This window comes from Chanodichthys erythropterus, chromosome 11, assembly GCF_024489055.1.
Source record: "Chanodichthys erythropterus isolate Z2021 chromosome 11, ASM2448905v1, whole genome shotgun sequence".
NCBI lineage: Eukaryota > Metazoa > Chordata > Actinopteri > Cypriniformes > Xenocyprididae > Chanodichthys > Chanodichthys erythropterus.
Genome location: NC_090231.1, coordinates 33,206,722 through 33,228,537, shown reverse-complemented (window position 1 = coordinate 33,228,537; position 21,816 = coordinate 33,206,722). Strand labels below are relative to the sequence as shown.

Here is a 21,816-nt window from a genome sequence, read left to right as displayed (position 1 = left end):
TATTCGTTTTACAAGGAAACACTTAAATCCCACAAGTAAAGCTTGACACAGTGGTCGATAATTCCAGTTCATTGTGGTTCAGCTGTGGCAGATCCTCATGGATTCTCACTTAGATTAGAAGAAAGCCAACTGCGGGACCCAAAGCGAAAATATAGTCATTACAACGTTCTGTAAATAACTTTCTTTCATGTCGTATCTCCAGCTGAAGCCTCCCTTTCATGCAGTTGTCAGCATTCAACAGCTAGTATAACTGTCAGAATGACGACGTGATGACAGGCCTGTGTGACGGGCAACAGACTATAGGTACAACACATCACACATGACGGATAGTAATACATGCAATGGTAATCTTATTTAATACTTTCAAGGACATCACGGCACAGCAATTTAGGTTAAAGCAATGAAATTATCAGCATGTTAGAAGGTTTTTAACAATATCTTGCAATGTCTGAAAGTAGTAAGTAGAGTGATTTCTATACAATGAGGACAGTCAGTTAAACGAAAGGGATTCATTTTTAAAAGGTAAAATCAATAAAAGCAAGTGGTTGTTGAAACAGTGTCTTTTATATCAGCTCAGGAGCAAGGAAAGGTTGAGGGGTGTAAAAATGGGGTTTGCAGTAAATTTCATGCATGGGGCGCTGCACAAAGTCATACTGTGAAAATCTTCTTTAATAAAATGTTATAAATAATCTTATTTGTTAAAAAATAATGAAAGATAATATTTTGAACTTGTTTAGCATTTTAAATGAGTTCAAAAATGTATTTTATTATCAAGTGAGTACATATTTCCTGTTCATCCTTCGACATTACAAAGTCACATGACCAAAATGAACAAAGGAGAGAAACGTTCAGTACAGAAAAAGACAAAGGGGAATTAAAATGAGGACAGCAAAATAGTGAGATTAGTAAGCTTAATTTATTTCCCCCCCACAAAACAGTGCTGAACTTTGACAAAATGCTTTTTTAGATGTCATAATAGTGGTTTTATAATGTTTAAATATAAATCCAAAAGCAAAACATATGAAAAGAGCTATATTAGGGAGTGAAAATGACAAGTGAGCAAATGAGTGATTCTCTGCAGCCATCTACTGGTTACAGTGGTAATATGGTAAAATGTCATTTCCATTTTAAAAGTCTTTGTTTTCCACCAGGTGGCAGAGATCTTCCACTTAAGCATGGCACATTTTTCTTGAATTATCTTTATGAATAAAAAAAAAAAAAAGATAAAAAAATGCAGATCTTCTTTACAGTGAATTTTAAGTGTAATTCACCCATATTATATAAAAATAAATAATAATTTTGAGGCAAAAATAAATCTCTCAAAAACTGAAAAGTGAGCTATACATGTGTTGTTTGAAATTTGTTATATATATATATATATATATATATATATATATATATATATATATATATATAAAATCTACTCTCTCTGGGGTCAAACAGTCATCAGAGGGCTAAAGGGGGCATTATACAAGTTACAACACACTTTTTTGTGTGTAAATATTCTAAACTTTCTACTGACTCTGAAAAACACCAGTAAACTTAACCAGAACTTAAAGCAGCTGCTGGCCACACGATATGACTACTACTTTTCAACTTTTTATACTGACCACCATCTTTTTGTATTCATACAAATATTTACATGTTAAGAAATTTGACAGTGGGAAGATGTCTCTATCTCTCTATCTCTCTTTCTCTCTTAGTATTTCTTAATATTTTAAATTAGCTTAATTTTTAGATTTACAGTTTTCATTTTTAGCATTTTTTGTGCTTATGCCATTTTTATTAGCTCTTTTTAATATTTCTATTCTTTGATTTACTTTTTAGTTTGAGTAATTTTACTTCAACTTAAACTTTCAGTTATTTGTCAAATGTACACGTTTTTCATCTAACTTAGCAATGCTTGGCATGAGGAATGGGTTCTGCACCGGTGGTATATTACCTTTCAGTCTCTTTAGGACTATATGCTTTTTATATGCCTTGGGGCTTTTTATACAGAAGATAAAGAATTAATTGATTGTTGAGTATAGCTGTTGTACATTATAGGAAAAAAACCTTTATGAAGCAACAATATCATTTATTTTTAGATAGAGATACAATAAAATGCAGGGAACTACACCTTATGTCTTGTATATTAAGGAAGTCAGCACACACACTAAACCTGTGTATATATTCTTTCTTTGCTGTCATGTACAAAAGATATAAAGAAGAATATAAAGCTGCAGATATAAAATCTATAGCTCCATGTCAGAGGTTAAGAATACTAAGAATAATTAAAACAAATGTTTTTTTGACCTTTTTCTTTGATCAGTATAGCTGGGAGGATTCTATATTTACTCCCTTATCATCCATCCACCTGAAGGTGACAAAAGGTGGGCTCAGTAATAGGTCATGGTAGATGGGTGAAGGGCTGGGCAAGATGATTTGGGCCACGTACCCTGTGACATTTAAGGGGTGTGTGTGTTTGGGGGGGGGGGGGGGGGGGATATATTAAAAGAGAAGTGTTGGTGTTGGTGTCCACAATGCCTGTTTGTTGGAACTCAATAGGGACACTCAACCAGGATGCCAGAGCCAACTAAAAAAATAGGTATGCCAGTGTTTTTGTTCTGAATTCTATTTGACAAATAGGTGTATTACAGATTTTTGTCAATCAGGAGGGACATTTAACCAGTGTTCTCCTGAGTTGTTGGTTGAAGAAATGTTTACCTTTCTGTTCTGAACTTTGACCCTATGTGTACTGGGTTCATCACTATACAACTTTCCATGACTTGAACTGTAATCTATAGTAATTTGAACTATGAGCATTTGTAATTTAACATATATGGGCAAAATGGGCAGTATCAGTTGATTTGATGAGCATTTTCGTCACATAGGCTGCTGTCCAGATGTTCTTTTAAACTGTATTGCTTACCGCCTACTGTATGTATGGAAACTGCATTCAAAAATAAATAAAATAAAAAAAATCTTTAAAAGAAATTCTTAAAAAATAAAATAAAAAATTATAGACAGCCTTTTTAATCCAAAACACCATTTAATGCCTTATCCAAGCAAAAGTGATAAAATAATGGCAGTGGACTTAAGGGCTTTTTTCCAAAAGTGCACAGAATAACCTTGCCTAAGCAGGAATTAAAGGATTGTCATAATGTGATACCACCTGTTTGACAGCCCAGCGAGGTGATATTCGCTAAGACCTACAGCATGCTAACAATGCTGTTGCATCACTTTTTAGCATTAAGCAATTGAGTTTAGTGGTAGTCACATAATCCATCTGCAGACACTTTCTCATGCCTTTTTCAATCTCTTCAATGTATTTGAATGGCTCCAGACCAGTGGTTCTTAACCAGGGGCAGTGCGCAAACAGGGGTACTCTGCAAACTTATGGTGGAGCCCCAAAGCGTCTTAGAATTTATATGTAGTTATACTATCTTCTAAAATAAAGATGTACAGTATTAAACTGGCATAATATTTTTGAGTTTATTTATTTTTATTACACCAGAAATACCAGAGGTACATATCAGCTTACTGAAGTTTACTCAACTGCTTTTGAATATTGTCTTGGACAAAGAGCTGCCTTGGAGTCAAAAAAATAACAGGACATCTCAAAAGCAATATGCTCTTATCATGACTTAACAGATGTCACATTTTCTTTTGAAGGCTTTTTGAGTAACAAGACACCTAGGATTTAAATGTTTGAATGGCAAGCATCAGCATCTAGTATAAGTTTAATGATATAAGTCACCTTCATGAAATGGTTTTCCTTCCCATCCCAGCTCACAGCAAAATCCAGTGACTATTGGCTTGCACACTTGCTTAAATTACCCCATGAACTGTCTCTTTCACTCTAGACAGTTACCTTTCACGTATCAGTCCTCTATTAGACATTCAACCCTACATTTCAAATGAACATGCGTCCTCATACATGCCCTGAATGCAGCAGTGGAACAAAGACAATGTGGATACCAGAGGTTTTGAAATGGCAAGAGAGGGACCAGTACTTGATAAACAACAGAAATAGATCCTAGTTAATCCATCTAGCAGCTACCTGTGGCTGTGTCAATGTGGACTGCAGTTCTCAATGGAGAGCGCATGCTCTATTTTTAAACCCAGAGAGTTGGCTTGCTTTATGTTTGAACCATCTGCACTGATGCGATTGAAGATGTCTGACTCAAAGTGAAAAAGAATGATGAATAAGCAGTTAATAATTTAAGGCATGTGAGTAACAATAGCCATGAAGATCAAGTTCCAGCAATATCTCAAAGTGTCAAAAGGGAAAAATAGTTTACTATTGCCCCCTATTCATACCAAATTACTGTGTATATACATTTTACACTACTGTATTTTTCAATTAAGCTTGTGTTAGTATTTTAGTATTTACTTGGGGTAAATGCACACCAAAAACTTATATATATATATATATATAATTTTATTTTTTTACTGGAGATATATCAATGGAAAGCTTATATATTCAGCTTTCAGATTATGTTTTTGTTGTTGTTTTTTGTTTTTGAAATTATCCTTATGATTAGTTTTGTGGTCCAGGGTCACATATCTAGCTATTAAAAAGTCTGAGTCCATTTTAGACCCTGACTAGTTAATAGGGGGTACGTTTCCCAAAAGCAACTAGTGTTAGCCAACTAACATCGCAAACTTGTGTGGTGTGGTAAGAAACATAGTTTCTTGTTTTTATGACATGTGGACTTAATAAATAGTTATCTTGACCAAAATAATCAAGTTGACATTAAGTACAATGTATATCTGTGATTTCGAATATATACAAATGTCATTAACATATTTTAGTTTGTCGAAATTTTAAGCACCGTTTTTGGAGTGTGCATGAACGTACGTGCTAACTACCTAAGATCGATCATTAAATCTGGAAATAAAGCAAAATAACTGACAAAAATTTGAATTAGTCCTCAGATGCCACGTCCGTAAAATATAGCATTAATTCGATAATTTCGATCTCAAACAGATTCATTCAAAGAAGTTATTTCTCCACCAGCGTGACATTATTCACCAAGGCTGAGCGACAGGTTTGCGACAATAAGGTTTTGGGAAACAGTCGTGACTAACGTTAGCTAGTTAGCTAGCTTGTTTAATGATGCATCGTATTATGGTAGTGAAGCAACGAGGTACGTCGTTGTGTACAGGAAATGCACTCCTGTTTAGAGACAACTTTGCAAAAAAAAATTACAAAAATTATGGATTGTAGGCTAAATATAAATTAGGTTTGTCTAAATCTTCTAGGCTACCTAGCTTTAATAATGACTAAATAGTATACACATCTTATATTGATAAATGATAGAGTATACTGGGTCTAAGACATCTAGAGACATAAGCATTTGACCACAAAGTCTTGAGGACCATTTAAAATATGCAATATCAGACAGGCTATGAGGAAAGAGGATAAGGGCAAGACATTTTCAGAGATAAGAGCTTGAGGTGGAAATTTTGGACATGCATCCTTTCCTTCTGACCCTCCTTCACTCACTCCTTTAGTCTCAGCTTTCACCAAGAAACCAAAGACTCAGACTGCTGAGATTGGGGCAACAGTCATATTTGAAGCTGAGACTGAGAAGCCTGACGTAAAAGTGAGATGGCAGCGAGACTCCAAGGACATCTCATCCAGTGACAAATATACCATCTCAGCGGAGGGCAATAAGCACTCTCTCACAATAAACAATGCAGTCCATGAGGATGCAGTGGGATATGCTGTTATTGCTGGGGTGTCAAAAGTCAAATTTGAATTAAAGATAAAAGAATTAGAAGGTGGGTGATTTTTGGATGGTGACTCGTGTCTTTCCTGTATTTACCTCACTTTTACCCCACCTTTTGTTCATTTGTAAAGCCGTCACAGAGCACCATAACCAATTCTCCTTTTTCATGCACCTTCCTCTGGAGTTGTAACCAGCTGTTTTTCTGAGCATGCTGTCACTATTTGTAAGGATTTCTCAGCCTGCTGTGGAATCTGGGAAACTCCCCAGACCTCTTATAGCTGTTCCTCACTTCAAACTCTTAACCTTTAGTGTCTGTTCATAGAGCTTAGTTGTGATCCTGTTAGGCATTGTGCATAGAAAAAAAGAGAAGATAGATGTGGGTTAAATTAAATACTGGAGGAATAGTTAGCCTAATAAAGTCAGGGGCAAGAAGGTCAAACTAAAATTTAGTTGTCAAACAAGGTTATTTATTTTAGTGCATTTTTCCTGAAAAGTGATTCTCAGGAAAAAGAAAACAACACAATTATCCTTGTACAAAACAGAACTGTCAATGAAAGAGGTTCAGTATAACAAGTATTAGTGCTATTTTTATAGCCAAAGCACACTTGAGTATAAATGTCCAGTGTTTCATGTGCTTCATCTGGACCTATTTCAACTAAAGCCCTATTCGGACAGGATTGGTTTGGACAAGTCTGTGGCAAATGTAAGTGTTTTCCGCATACCATTCAGATCAAAAAGAAGGTCGAAAGCACTTAGAGGCACAAAACATCTTTTAGCTTTTTGGGTAAGTGCCTATTACCAACAGAATCCAATTAGAATATAATTAATTTAATTAGAATATAATTCTATTTATTTAATTTTAATAGTGATATATCAGGGAGCAACATTATACACACATGATGACAGGGAGGTGACGACGGTGCATAAATCGAGTTACCACCCCCACTTCTGGTAGTTTTACTGAAATTTCTTATCCTGCATAAATTGGCCATTAATACTACAGACGTCCTGTGGTAAAATAACATTATTTCATCTACTCTTGTAAAACGAATCCTGTCCGAATAAGTCTCTATACCAGCATTACATAGATCAATGGTTATACGTCAGGTGTTTAGAGCCATTTAGTTAAAAAGGACCCATGAGAACAAAACTTTGCATGCAAAACATGTTCAATAATAAACAGAGACTGTGTTTTGAGGGTAGTATATCTAAAATGTTTTTAATATCTGAATTTTTTGGTTAAAGTTTAAAAAGCTATACTCAAGAGCCCTGTGAGGTAGAATTAGCATCTTGCTTTGGCCCAGACCTTTTTGTGATATAGATGCAGGAAGTAAAGCTTTAGGGACTGCATATGTAAAATTATCATTAAAATGGAAACCTCTCTCACCCAGATGGGCAATTATCACACTTTTTATCATCTGTCAGAAAGCCATTTTAAGAATTTTTGCACTTTTGCAGTGAAGGAACTGCAAAAAGCCGTATCTCCAGATCCTGCAGCTGTGGATCCTAAGCCTGAAGAAGCTAAAGAACCTAAAGAAGCTCCACCAGCACCTTCTGAAAGCACAGCACCAGACACCAGTGGACCCGTATTAGATGGTGTAGCTCCTGAAGGTGAAAAACACACAGACATATTTAATTATGCTTTTTCATTTAATTACACATTTAAAATGATTGAATTTGACTGAATAACAAACTTACCTTTTCTGTTTGTTTTTAAGCTCTGCCTGAGAGTCATCATCCTGACACAAGGCAGGACCTTACTGGTCTCTTCACAGAGAAGCCTCACAGTGGGGAGGTGAATGCAGGTAAGTGACTGTGCCTCGCATCAATAAGAAACTGATAACGCATATGAAGTGAAAACGTTCTTCCAATCTGTTCCTCCTGTGTAGGTGAGAACATCAGCTTTGTTGCTCGGGTGTGTGGTGAATCTCTGCTGAAGAAGCCCACGGTAAAATGGTTCAAAGGAAAGTGGATGGATCTGGCCAGCAAGTCAGGAAAGCACCTGCAACTCAAAGAGCACTATGACCGCAACAATAAGGTCTGACAATGACCAAATAGTTACATAATACACAATACATTTAGAATATTTTGAAAGTAAAAAATCTGTAAAATTAACCAAAACTCTTTTTTTTCTATTCAGGTGTACACATTCGAGATGCATGTCATTGCAGCTAAACCCAACTTTGCTGGAGCCTATCGTTGTGAGGTGTCCTCTAGAGACAAGTTTGACAGCTGCAATTTTGACTTAGTAGTACATGGTAAGCAGGGTTGCCAGGTTTTCACAACAAAACCTGCCCAATTGCTACTCAAAACTAGCCCAAAACTCCCCGCTTTCCAGGGGGTAAAATCCGTGTTTTTGGCGGGGTTCCCCTGGTAAAATTTGCATTCCAGGGGCTAAATATCATGTTATTTGGGTTCCTTTTAACCCGCGGACATAAAAAACAACACGTGGCAACAATGTAAAAGTAGCCCAATTCTTGGCAGTACTGATGGTAAGACCCAAACTTTTATTTTGGGTCTGACAAAACAGTTTGAATAAGATGAACCATATGCATGCTTGATAAATAACAAGGAATGAATAATTCTGAAGAATTATAATTGCGCCAAATTAATTGCTAATGTGTGCTTTTCGTTGTGTATTTTATACTCCAGAGGCTCGTACAACAGAAGGGTTTGATATTCGCTCTGCATTTAGACGCACGTGAGTATTTATTTTTCTACATTTAATAAAGTAGAATTTAAAGTATTGATTTCAACTGTTCTTTCATAAAATTAAAAAAGGTGTATCATGCCATTTTAGCAACATGAAATGCTAACTTTTTTTTTTTTTTTTTGCTTGTCTGATTTGAGGTTTGATGATTTTGTATGCATAGATACTAGCGCTTATTGCTGTGGTTTGTTTTGCATATAAAGATAGCATTTGAGTCCATATTTGGGATTTAAAATTTTGCATGTATACTGCATTAACCATTTTTAAAACTGCTGATTACCCAGGAGCACCAGTGCAGGTGGTAAGAAGAAGATGGGAGAACCTGGAAGGTAGCTAAGTATAGGGGTTTGCTGCAGCAGCAGGGGATATATTCACAGCACTGTCATTGTCTTTACTCAACCAAACCCTCTGATTTGCCATCAAAAAGAGTTCATTGAGTCCTTGAGTGTCCATCCGTGTCCCTCTGTCAGTCATCTGTTATAGCTTGCCCTTTTCTTTCTGTCCTTTTCAATCTTCTCCCTTTGTCTGCCAACATCTAAGGGGAGTGAGTGATATTAGTCATTGCTGTTGCTTTATGACTCACTCTCCAAGGATCTTTTGCAAACTCTCATTCTGACTCTCATTTCCTGTCTGTTCTCTTCTGACCATTTTCTCTGTTTTTGTGAGAAGGGCAATTTCCCCAACACTCATTACTGGCGTATCAGAGGCAGAGGGCTTTAAAGTGAATATGATTTCCCTGTCCACTGATCTTCTCAAGTACAGACACTGATTAAGAGTGAGCAAATTAGAGGATTCCACTAATAACTTTGCCACCATTTTAATCAGAAACCGCACTATGTCCGTGACTGTTTTGTAATACTTTAATTCTGGTTATTTGAAGCATAATAACAGAAATCTCTCCATGCACCTCACCTTCTTAACTGTGGCTGATACCTTGACGAAATCAGTGGAACCAGCTGTGCAAACTTTGAGTGACATGTCTCTTTTGTTGCTCCTCTTCTCTCATGGTGATTTATTTCGTCAAACCATAAGAGAAGTTCGTTAAAGAGCATCATGGGTCATACATATACATCTTTCAAATATTTGATTTACAGACGAGAAAGAAGACTCTACTGTCGAGATTATCACGTGTTGCCTTATACTAACTAAACGGCCTCCTGGGTCTTTGATATGTGATCACAGGAGTCTGCTATGGATTTCTTCTCTGCATCAGCATTTCTGTGTTCTTACCTTCATCTTTGACATCCTCCAACAAAGCGCCTTTAAAATGCCCCTGTTATGCCTTTTAGAATATTACCTTTTCATGGTTGCTGCTGATTGGGCTGACATTTTTGACACACCCACCAAACAAGAGAAAACTTATCTCAAACCCTGTTGAACACCGTTGCTCATCGCTTCCAGGAAACATGTCGTTCTACCCAGAAACCTTAGCAAGGTCAACTTTATGGTAATGAGCTATGACGCAGTTCAGTGGCAACCAATCGGAATGTTGAGGTCCTCCACTTGAGAGGATTCCAGAGAAAGCTGTCGTGTAAACTTTGGTTCCGACCAAACATTAGTTCCCAAGCAAAATAGAGGAGAAGTTGATAATTGCTGTGGCGGGTTTCCCCATAATATATGACATGTGTCCCTGTTTGCATACAGGGACATAAATAAGAAAAATGATGCATGGACCAAGGCATAGCATGTCTAAAATGGCATAGCTGTATGTGCCACTGTATATTTAAGCCTTATGACATTTATCATTATTTTCTCTAGCTAAGCAATTTGTTCTCTGCTTGGAATCCTCTCAAGAGGAGAACTTCTACATTCCGATTGGTTGCTGGTTAGTTTGATGCTCTCACCGCCTGCGGTCTGAACGCACAGTTCAGCGTTGTTGGTGGGGCAACCAGAGTGAATTTTGACGCTCTTGAAGGTGGCAGTCTGAATGCATAGGCTATTTGGAATATCCACGACAGTAACGTGCAACTACTATCGAATTATGAAGAATAATACTTAATATATAAGTAAATACAGTAATCAGCAATATTAAAGGGTTAGTTCACCCACAAATGAAAATTCTGTCATTAATTACTCACCGTCATGTCGATCCACATCCGTAAGACCTTCGTTCATCTTCGGAACACAAATTAAGATATTTTTGATGAAATCTGAGAGGTATCTGATTCCTCCATATACAGCAATTTAACCACTTCTTTCAAGGTTGAGAAAGATACTAAAGACATTGATGGGGATCTAGGTAAAAATTTCCCCTCAGAAAGTTTGTGCTCACAAGGTAGTTCTTTTTTTAAAATTCAGGTACTTTTGGGGGTGGGACTTTTGTGCTGAATATGCTGATTGAGTTCACAGAGCATTTTGATTGGTTGACTCCATGCAGCCTTTTATTTCAACCACCATTTTTAAAAGTATGTTGCGGTGCGTGCTGTAAGAGTTGTTTGATATTCCAATCAACAATGGAGTATAAAAATATGCCCGATGACGAGGTTTAGGCTTTATTAAGCTTATATGCGGAGGATGAAATCCAGTGGAAACTGGAAAGTCCCACGCAGTTCTACGTCACAGTACTAATTTGCTTCATCTTCACTGTACTTTAGACTGTGATGGAAATGCAGACAGCAACAGGTTTGGGGGGAAAAGTTCCGGGAAAAATTGCACGGGGTAATTTTGGTGGAAACGTGGCTCTACAAAACAAAATTAGGAACCTTAAAAATAGCATAATTGGGGCACTTTAAAAACAGCGTAGTTTCTGTTGCCTCAGAAAATTATTTGCATGTGTTATTTGTGCATCTGCCCTATATGTGCTCTTTATGTGTCAGTATACACCTGTTACAGATCCCTTGTTTCCCTGGACTCCATTTCCCAGAATCCTCCTGTTCTCCACACCTGCACTCACTTCCCTCGTCAGTTCCTCATCATCACTCATCACCTGCACCTGGACTCTATTGTTAGCACTCCCTTTATATTGCACTCACTCCCTTCACTCCTCGTCCGTTCTCTGTTTTGTTAAGGTGTCTGTCTGTTGTTCATTGCCATTGTTTGAAGTAAAGTCTCTATTATCGTGGAAATCCGTATCTGCCTCATCTCTCTACCAGCCACCCGTAACAGAAGAACGGACCTAAACCGACCGGATTTTCCACGAAAAAAAAAAAAAAAATGGAGACTTTCCCCAGCTCCCTGGATCCAGCTCCTCCATCGCCTCTCACCCTAACAGCCAGCGAACGCATTATCGGGCTCCTGCAGGTAGGACGTTCGCTGGAGAGGTATGTGGAGGAGTTCGTTGAGCTTGCTTACTTGTCTAACTGGCCCGACGCTCAGTTGATCTCCCTGTTTTTGGATGGATTGGATGACGACACTATCCGTTTTGATGAACCTGTTTTTTGTTTCTCCTTAAGCGAAACTATCAATTTAATTTTGTGGTTGAATGGCTCCAAATTCTTAGTGAAAGAGGTTCAGGATCAGTGTTGTCGTCCGGTCCATCCAGAAACACGGTTGGCCGGGCCAGTTAGTCAACCTCCGGCTTCCTCCGCACACCGCTCCAGCGAACTCCCTGCCTGCCCCAGGCTGGACCCATATTCCGCTACTGGGCCCAGTAAGCGGAGGAGGAGGAAGAAAGCGGCCCCAATGTCTCCAGAGCCCGCTCCAGTATCTCCAGAGCCCGCTCCAGTATCTCCAGAGCCCGCTCCAGTATCTCCAGAGCCCGCTCCAGTATCTCCAGAGCCCGCTCCAGTATCTCCAGAGCCCGCTCCAGTATCTCCAGAGCCCGCTCCAGTATCTCCAGAGCCCGCTCCAGTATCTCCAGAGCCCGCTCCAGTATCTCCAGAGCCCGCTCCAGTATCTCCAGAGCCCGCTCCAGTATCTCCAGAGCCAGCTCCAGTATCTCCAGAGCCAGCTCCAGTATCTCCAGAGCCAGCTCCAGTATCTCCAGAGCCAGCTCCAGTATCTCCAGAGCCAGCTCCAGTATCTCCAGAGCCAGCTCCAGTCCCCACAGAGCCAGCTCCAGTGCCTGTGGGGATTTTAATTGTATTTGAGGGGATGAAATGGCCCTCAACCCCAGTCTCCTCCGAGCCAAGTTCTCCAGTCTCCGCCGCCGAGCAAAGTTCTCCAGTCTCCGCCGCCGAGCAAAGTTCTCCAGTCTCCGCCGCCGAGCAAAGTTCTCCAGTCTCCGCCGCCGAGCAAAGTTCTCCAGTCTCCGCCGCCGAGCAAAGTTCTCCAGTCTCCGCCGCCGAGCAAAGTTCTCCAGTCTCCGCCGCCGAGCAAAGTTCTCCAGTCTCCGCCGCCGAGCAAAGTTCTCCAGTCTCCGCCGCCGAGCAAAGTTCTCCAGTCTCCGCCGCCGAGCAAAGTTCTCCAGTCTCCGCCGCCGAGCAAAGTTCTCCAGTCTCCGCCGCCGAGCAAAGTTCTCCAGTCTCCGCCGCCGAGCAAAGTTCTCCAGTCTCCGCCGCCGAGCAAAGTTCTCCAGTCTCCGCCGCCGAGCAAAGTTCTCCAGTCTCCGCCGCCGAGCAAAGTTCTCCAGCCGCCGCCGCCGAGCCAGCCGCTCCAGCCGCCGCCGCCGAGCCAGCCGCTCCAGCCGCCGCCGCCGCCGAACCTACTGCTCCTATGAACTGTGTTTATGAACCCTCCAGCCCAAAGTCTGTTTTCCCTCCCTGCCTCCCTCTCCCGCCTCCTCCAAGTCATGTCTATACTGCACCTCCACCTCAAGCCCCCTCGCCCAGATCTCCACCTCGGACCTCTGGGCGATTACCTTCACCCCGGCTCCAACCTCCCTCTGCTCCACCGTTGCCCATCAGTCCTCCAGCTTCACCAGTCTCCATCCTGCCTCCACTCACACCTTGGTCATTCATCAGCCTGCCCTCCCCTCTGGACTTCACTCCTCCGTCTCCGCTCCGTCACTCCGTCCCTCGGATTCAGTTGGCCTCCTCACTCCCCCCGGTGTTCGTTTTGTTGGCTGTCCTTCTGCTTTCACTGCGGCCTTCTGGAGCCCCGGCTGCGCTTCGGTCGGCGGAGCCTTCGGTTCCGCCATCACCCGCCAGTCCTTCAGCGACGCCTGGGCTCAACGCCTCGAAGGCTTCGGCTCCTGACCCGCCATGGCTGCCCGCTGCACCTGACCCGCCATGTATGCCCGCTGCATGTCTGCCCGCTGCACCTGACCCGCCATGGCTGCCCGCTGCACCTGACCCGCCATGGCTGCCTTCGGCTCCTGACCCGCCATGGCTGCCTTCAACCCCTGACCCGCCATGGCTGCCCACGGCTCCTGACCCGCCATGGCTGCCCACGGCTCCTGACCCGCCATGGCTGCCTTCAACCCCTGACCCGCCATGGTTGCCCACGGCTCCTGACCCGCCATGGTTTTTGGACCTGCCCTGGAGACCTCCACTCCAGTTTACTCCTTCCCTGCTCCGGTTTGAGGTCTCCAGGGCGCCCGCCCCCTCCCGGTTGTTACATCTACGGCGCGAGGACGCGCCTACCGGGAGGGGGAGGTACTGTTACAGATCCCTTGTTTCCCTGGACTCCATTTCCCAGAATCCTCCTGTTCTCCACACCTGCACTCACTTCCCTCGTCAGTTCCTCATCATCACTCATCACCTGCACCTGGACTCTATTGTTAGCACTCCCTTTATATTGCACTCACTCCCTTCACTCCTCGTCCGTTCTCTGTTTTGTTAAGGTGTCTGTCTGTTGTTCATTGCCATTGTTTGAAGTAAAGTCTCTATTATCGTGGAAATCCGTATCTGCCTCATCTCTCTACCAGCCACCCGTAACAACACCACTGTTCACTACTGATTTTTTTTTTTTTGAAAGAAATTAACTTTTATTCAGCAAGGATGCATTAAATTATCAAATTGTATGATCAAAAACATACAAAAATGCATTCAAGAATACAGAAAAAAAATGATCAAGCTTCAAAAAATATTTAGCAGCGTAGTGTTTTTAATACTAATAATGTTTCTTGAGCACCAAATCTGCATATTAGAATGATTTCTGAAGGATCATGTGACACTGGAATATTGGCTGCTGTAAATTCAGTTTTGCCATTATAGGAATAGTTTACATTTTGAAATATGTTAAAATAGAAAACAGTTAATTAAATTGTTATAATATTTCACATTACTACTGTTTTTACTGTAGTTTTTCAAATAAATTCAGCATTGTTGAACAGAAGTGACTTCTTTCAAATAAACTTTTGAACAGTAGTGTACATCCATTCCATACATGTTTTATGCATAATAATACAGTCCGAACATGACCTATACATCAACATATTTGATATTTGATACATTTTAGTTTTTAAAGTGACTGCATTTTAATGTTGGAGAAGCTGTTGAAAGATTCCCCAATTTTTAAAATGTAATGAGGTTAGAATGTGACAGTTCTGTATGCTCATGTTTTGTGGCTCTTGATTCCTTCCTCTCCTACAGTAGCACAGATGGAGGTGATGACTCTGGTGAACTGGACTTCAGTGCTTTACTAAAAAAGAGGTAAGTCTTGAGACATCTAAAACATGATCAGATTCATTCATTGTCTACCCATGCCAAAAACTTGAATTCACAGTGAATGCAGTGGGATTCCAAAAGTCTGAGACCACAATATTTTGCAATACCGTAATATAATGCATTTTTGAACAAATGAATATTATTAACAATTTATGTTGCCCTGAAAAATTTAACTGAATTTAACGGAATGTTTTAGTATTTCGTAGTAGTATTTCCCTTACCCCCATCAGTACTCCAGCTGAAATGATTTGAGAAATATCCAAAAATCAATAATCTTCAATAGAATCAAGAATATCAAGAATAAAAACATGTACAAAGGAGTTTACATGCTCAGTGTTACAAATATGCTTAATTGAATAGTGACCTACAATCTAGCTGAAAATAAATTTAAAAAATGTGCATAAAAAAACTTACTCGTGCTCTGAGGCTCAAGTAATTTATTATATATGGAAATTATTATATACAGTGGCTTCTACTGCAGCAACTTCCATTTTTCTTAGTGATATTTAGTGCCATTTTATCAGGAAATGACGAATTTGTTCTCTTCGACTCACTGGATGGAAACAGTGCTTTATTCGCAAATTTTTTATCCGAGTTAAATTTGCAACTTTGGATGGAAACATAGCTATTGAGTTGGTTTTGCACTGTTTTCTGTTCCTGTTTTCTTTGTTCCTTGTTCCCACTTCTGGTTAGTTTCCATTGTTACTCATTAGTTCATTGATTTAGTCCAACACGACCACATGAAAATGCGTATAAATAGTACAAGTGTGTAATCTCGTAGAATATATACGGCAAAATGAGTTTTGGCGTGCTTATGGTAAGCAGTTTTTTTTTTTGGCGTGCATATGATACGCATTTTATGAAACTGAGTACCATAAGCACGCCAAAACTCATTTTGGCGTATATATTCTACGAGATTACACACTCGTACTATTTATATGCATTTTCCTGTGATCGGGCTCTTTAGTCACACCTGTCCTGTTTTAACCCCTGATTAGTTTTTGTATATCTATCCCTCAGTTTGTCCATTTTCATTGTGGGTGTGATTGTTCTGCTCTAGTTCTTTGAGATTGCCTAGCTGCATGAATATTTTAGTTATTTTGATTTATTTATTAAAAACTTCTGTCATAGATCCTGCTCCTTTTTCATCATTCCTGCTGCTACCAAAGTTACAACTGTTTGTACAATTGTTGTCTGATGTTTGAACTCCACTGTATGTTTATTTAATGTAGCTATATAAGAATGACTTAAATAAAATACAGGTACATTACCGTATGAATTCTGATTTTAAATATTGACATATATGCTTAATTTAGTCATTATTTATTGATGAATTGTTCCAATCTATGTATAATTGTTTTTTGTTTTTCTCCTCTGTGGCTGTGCCACTCCCATATTCAGAGAGTAAGTGAGTCACACTGAACTGGCTGTTGTGCATGAAGGAATGTTGAGTGTTGTAATGCGAAGTGTGCATGTGATACCTTGATTATTCTCTCTCCTAATCAGCCATTGATTGCCAACTTTAGTCCTTCTATGTATTTCCACTCCACGTATTGCACACCCACTTTGGAACTAGATAGAGAGAGTCATGTTTGACTTATTTTTAGCAAACTCCATCATACTCATATACTCCTAATTAATCACATTAATAAACCAATTCCTACACCATTCTACATCCCACGGCATTCATCCCACATTCACTGACTCTGCCACGGCAGCATAGCAAATTGGTTATGTCAGTAAACACCGTACATTTATGCAAAGAATTTCTAATTCTTTATTTAATTTAATAAATGCAAGAGACACATGAAGGTAAGATATTTAAAGGAAAAACTTTCTGTAGTCCACAATGTAGATTCTGCATGCTTTTTTTGTTTAAATGCATATATAAAAATTAACTGTAAAATTGTCTCGATGGTCTAGCAGTTTGTTGTTATGATATCTGAAAGGTTGATAATGTGCAATTAATCAGCTATGGTTTGTCTTACCATGCTTGATGCTTGGATTCTTCCTCTACATAAGTACAGCAGTTTCTTAAAAACTGGTCAACGGTAAGATTTCTTTTTTACAGAATTAATGACATTCATTAATATTAATCTAATTTATTAATATGTGTTTGCTGTTGTAAATTGCATTTCTATAAATTAATAAAGAATTTGAATGAATAATGTACTGAATATGCTTCATGCTTATATTGCCATTATTTTAGAGCCTTAAACTGATAGTGGCTACTGGCTACCCAAAAATTCTGTCATCATTTACTTAAATAAACCACTATCACTTTTTTCTTCTGCAAACACATTTTGAAGAATGTTTTAACTGTCTTTATCAATACAATGAAAGTCATTGGGGTCCATTGAAGTTTTGGACCCCACAGACTTTCATTGTATGGACCAAAAAAAAAAAAAAAAAGGGTGAGTAACTAATGACAGAGTTCTCATTTTTTGGTGAACTATCGGATTAATAATCTCTTAAAAGAACAACATTAAAACATTGTGAAGACACAACTTGATTTGCCTGTCCTGATCAACATCCATCTTCTCTTGTGGGTTTGCAGAGCTGTTCATATGAGCACAGAGCCTGACGTAGACGTATGGGATATCCTCCAGAAGGCCCCACCATCAGAGTATGAAAAGATCGCCTTCCAGTATGGAATCACAGACTTGCGGGGGATGCTCAAGAGACTCAAGAAAATGAAAAAAGAGGAGAAGAAAAGTGCAGGTGTGTAGCCCCTTTTTAACCTTACAGACCACAAAAGTGACTATGCTTGCCTACATTTAGCAGTTTTGTAGCTTGAAATGGATCTGTTGAAATGAAATGGATCTGTCATTTGATGCATTAGAAGTGGTGTTTTTTTCCCTACAAACATTTATGACTATACAAGAGTACAAAGCCCAGAACGACAACAAAAACCAAACATACATTGTAACATTAAATAAGTATTTTGGTTTTGTTTTGATTTGTTTTTAATAGTGGTGACTGAGCTTTTCATCCTTATTTTATTCACAGCTTTTCTTAGGAAGCTGGACCCAGCCTACCAAGTCGAAAAGGGACACAAGATCAAACTGCAAATTGAAGTGGCCAATCCAGATGCAGAAGTTAAATGGTTAAAAAATGGACAAGAGATACACCCAACTGGAAGGTAGCTATTTATGTCCTTTAACTGTAATTAAAAGGGGAAAACGACATTCAAAATATGTGAAACATATTATAATTATTATGCATATTCTTAAAGGAGTAGAAAGGCTTGATCACAAATAACTGTCTACATTTCTTTTGACTTTTGACAACTCTGTGTGCTTGCGGATGGATGGACTGCTCTTCCTGCTCTCCGCTGTCAACCCTAGCAAGTGAGTGGCACCCAACAGTGACAGTATGCAGCCTACCTACACTTGATAAGCAACCTCAGGGCTCGTCTGTGGGGTTAGATGTCTCAAACAGCCTGTTGACTATGAATATGCAGGGACATTTTCCAAGAATACACAGCAGCACTGTAGACTCAGATGTCAGCTGTGCCAATGGATGGAGGCTGTCAGATGTTTAAGGATAGACTAAAATAACAATAGAAAAAAAACAACTACAATCCTCAATGGCTCATAATAGCTTTCGGTGACCTTAGTTAAAAGTGAACCTTGTGTAAAAATACATCTTGTGAATTGAAGAATTTTAAAAGCAAGTCTTGTCATATGTTTAACAGTTGTCTATTATTTGTTTGCCAAAAGATTTCTGACATGATAATGAAAAAGTTTATAAACTTATAAAAGTTATTGTTAATTTTATGATGTCAGTGTATGGTTGGAAAAGTTTCTCCAACAGTGATGCTTTGTCACCACCTGGAGAACCAAACTGGAACTGCTACTGAATAATTTCTTGTTTTCCTACAGGTACATCTTTGAGAGTGTAGGCAACAAACGTTTCCTCACCATCAACAACTGTACTCTGGCAGATGATGCTGCTTATACGTGTGTAGTTGGAGATGAGAAGACTGTCACTGAGCTCTTTGTTAAAGGTAATTAACTTCCACAGACAAAGATCGCTGAGAATGACATTTACAGACAAGTAAATATTTTATATGTAATTAAAATTAAATAAAAATATATCATTACATTTTACTGTCTATCCTTGCTTTTAGAGCCTCCTGTTCTGATCGTACGTAACCTAGAGGATCAGATGGTTATGAAAGGAGAAAGAGTGGAGTTTGAGTGTGAAGTGTCTGAAGAGGGGGCTCAGGTGAAATGGTAGGTCTGTCAACATGCGCACACATCCTTTTCCCTTTCGTTATTAATAACACATTTCCAGGAGAGATTAAAAAAAGGCCTTTCATGTCAGATGTGCATCTTTAATAAAAATTAATGAACAAACAAAAAGTTGATATCAAACAACATCAGAGAAGAGTTTAGAAAAGGTGAACATTTCACAAGCTGTCCTTGAGTCCTGGCATTCCTCACATGTCCAGTAGATGGCATATGTGTCTCTTTCAGCATGGCTGGCTGGTTGGGTGAGTCACACTGACTGACAGATGGTGGTGCATGAGTGAGAGCTGGTTCCGCTATAGCTGTAGCCAAGGCTCTATATCACCCTGGGTTGTAAATGATCAGTGCCTGGAAAAGGTCATAGCAGCCTTTTAGCACCTCACAAGTGTCCTAGAATGGAATGAGAAAGTCACTGGTGGTTAATGGCACCTTTCTCGAATAGTGGATGACTTTCTAGATCCAACATGATTAGGAAAAGGAAGAAGTAGATACTGTTCCTGGTACTGAAACTCCGCAATGTATGACTATATAACAAGTAAAATGGGTTAGTAATGTGTTTTTGTGCCTTTAGTATAAACTGATTGGAATTAACATGTACAGTATAAGATGTAGAACTGCATCGCTTTGGGATCAACGCTTATGGGTGCATGGGAAAAGATTAGCAGCTATGAACTTATTATAAATTGTTAGTCCTTTACTATGTCAGCCATTTGATTTATCTCATTTGCTCTCGCTACTACCCTGCAGTTACGCTCGTAAATCGAGATTTACTTTTCAGAGGTTATTACTGAGTAAGTATACACCATAACACAATAACTCTAGCCATTACTACACCTTCAGAAATGTTCAGGAGCAAACTTTATTGGAATTTCCCTTACTACTGTAATTAACATCTTTTCTGTCATTGATTTCTTTCTAATTGGTTAATTTTCAAGATGTCCATAGTGGTTTAAAATGCCAGCATGCCAGTTTCACAAAAGTCAATTCAGGGACTTAGTGTCAAGCGGTGGCTGTATAGAAGAAACACTTTATTATAAAAGAAAACAAACATGTAGGAGGTCACAGAGAAACACGACCACTCTTCTATAAACGATATAGGACAAGGAGAACTCAGGGCTTATGTACTGGACAAACAGGGTAATCAATGTTGAAACAGAACAGGTGTGTGGTGAGCTAATTAAAGGTGCTAAAGAGGATCTTTTCGTCGACTGAGAATCAAGACTGTTACTGAGTTTTTGAAATGAGCGCATGGGTAAGAACAACCCCCCCTCCTTCGAAGGAACGCTTCCCAAAACTCGTAAACACTCGTATTGGAACAGGAGTGTTTACCACCGGCATTCACTGTGTCGTGTTAGTGGATTCATTATGTCGGACTCACCGCAGGTAACTCATAATCTGCAGTTGTTACTCCTGTCTCCTGACAAAAACATCGCATGCGGCGCCTGTGGAGTGTGGAAAGTTACTGGAGCGCGTAGACGCGCTCGTCTCTCACAAGGAACGTCACCGCAGTGATTGACAAGCCAGAGGGCCAATCGTTTACACGATGATCGCGTAAACGATTGGCTGATGTTTTTAAGGCCCTACCTTGTGCACAGATGATAAAATTATATTATATATATTAATATTATTCCTTTCAGTGCACCTAATAAATAGTCTTTTATCAGTTAGTAAAGACAGTTTCAAGTAATATTGCAAAAATGTATAAAACAAAACATCCTCTTTAACCTTTAACAACCACAGAAGCAAACTAGTGGCAGGAAAATGAGAACAAAGGAAACAGGAACTCTAAATAAACCAAAACAGAGCATACATGTTGTAATTAGTTACATCTGTAGTATTTCCAAGGATTTTTAAAGGGTTAGTTCACCCAAAAATGAAATTTCTGTCATTAATTACTCATCCTCATGTCATTCCAAACACGTAAGATCTTTGTTCATCTTCACAAATTAAGATATTTTTTGATGAAATCCGAGAGGTTTCTGTTCCCCAAGAAAGCAATGTTATTACCATATTCAAGGTCCAGAAAGTAGTAAAGACATTCTTAAAATAGTCCACGTAACTACAGTGATTCAACCTTTAATGTTATGAAGTGTCGAGAATACTTTTTTGTGCGCTGAAACAAAACAAAAAGAACGACAATTTCTTCTCTTCTCTGTCATTCTCCTATGCGGTTTACGTCGTAGACATAGTGCAGAGCTTCAGGGTTTACATCAGAACAGCAACTCAGTATTGTCCGATGCTGTTCACATAAGCAGCACAATGCATGCGCGTGATGCTGACACAGCAGCCGGCCAATTATGAGTCGGTGTTCTGACGTAAACCCTGAAGCTCTGCGCTGTGTCTAATGTAAACTGCGTAGGAGAATTATAGAAATTGTTTAATAAAGTCATTATTTTTGTTTTGTTTTTGTGCACAAAAATATTCTCATCACTTCATAACATTAAGGTTGAACTACTGTAGACACTGTAGATACAAAGTCTTTATTACTTTTCTGGACCTTTAATGCGGTAATTATGTTGCTTTCTCTTGGGGATCAGAAACCTCTCGGATTTCAACAAAAACATTTTAATTAGTGTTCCGAAGATGAACGAAGGTTTTACAGGTTTGGATCGACATGAGGGTGAGTAATTAATGACAGATTTTATATT

General features: G+C 39.3%; 1 protein-coding gene across 2 annotated transcripts in view; it reads left to right on the top strand.

Moving 5' to 3' along the window:
- The first annotated feature begins 2,503 nt into the window (after nucleotides 1–2,503).
- mybpc3 (myosin binding protein C3) overlaps nucleotides 2,504–21,816 on the top strand; it is a 42,177-nt gene continuing 22,864 nt past the window's right edge. The window contains exons 1-16 of one of the 2 annotated variants that reach the window (XM_067399477.1): nucleotides 2,504–2,587; nucleotides 5,500–5,769; nucleotides 7,176–7,328; nucleotides 7,436–7,522; nucleotides 7,607–7,755; nucleotides 7,858–7,975; nucleotides 8,370–8,418; nucleotides 8,712–8,756; nucleotides 14,841–14,900; nucleotides 16,317–16,319; nucleotides 16,943–16,966; nucleotides 17,473–17,636; nucleotides 17,925–18,057; nucleotides 18,263–18,265; nucleotides 18,800–18,924; nucleotides 19,048–19,153. In XM_067399477.1, coding sequence (XP_067255578.1) covers nucleotides 2,563–2,587; nucleotides 5,500–5,769; nucleotides 7,176–7,328; nucleotides 7,436–7,522; nucleotides 7,607–7,755; nucleotides 7,858–7,975; nucleotides 8,370–8,418; nucleotides 8,712–8,756; nucleotides 14,841–14,900; nucleotides 16,317–16,319; nucleotides 16,943–16,966; nucleotides 17,473–17,636; nucleotides 17,925–18,057; nucleotides 18,263–18,265; nucleotides 18,800–18,924; nucleotides 19,048–19,153 — 1,514 coding nt within the window. In that variant the 5' untranslated portion in view covers nucleotides 2,504–2,562. The remainder of the gene's footprint in view (nucleotides 2,588–5,499; nucleotides 5,770–7,175; nucleotides 7,329–7,435; nucleotides 7,523–7,606; nucleotides 7,756–7,857; nucleotides 7,976–8,369; nucleotides 8,419–8,711; nucleotides 8,757–14,840; nucleotides 14,901–16,316; nucleotides 16,320–16,942; nucleotides 16,967–17,472; nucleotides 17,637–17,924; nucleotides 18,058–18,262; nucleotides 18,266–18,799; nucleotides 18,925–19,047; nucleotides 19,154–21,816) is intronic. The other variant, XM_067399478.1, reaches the window with a different exon arrangement.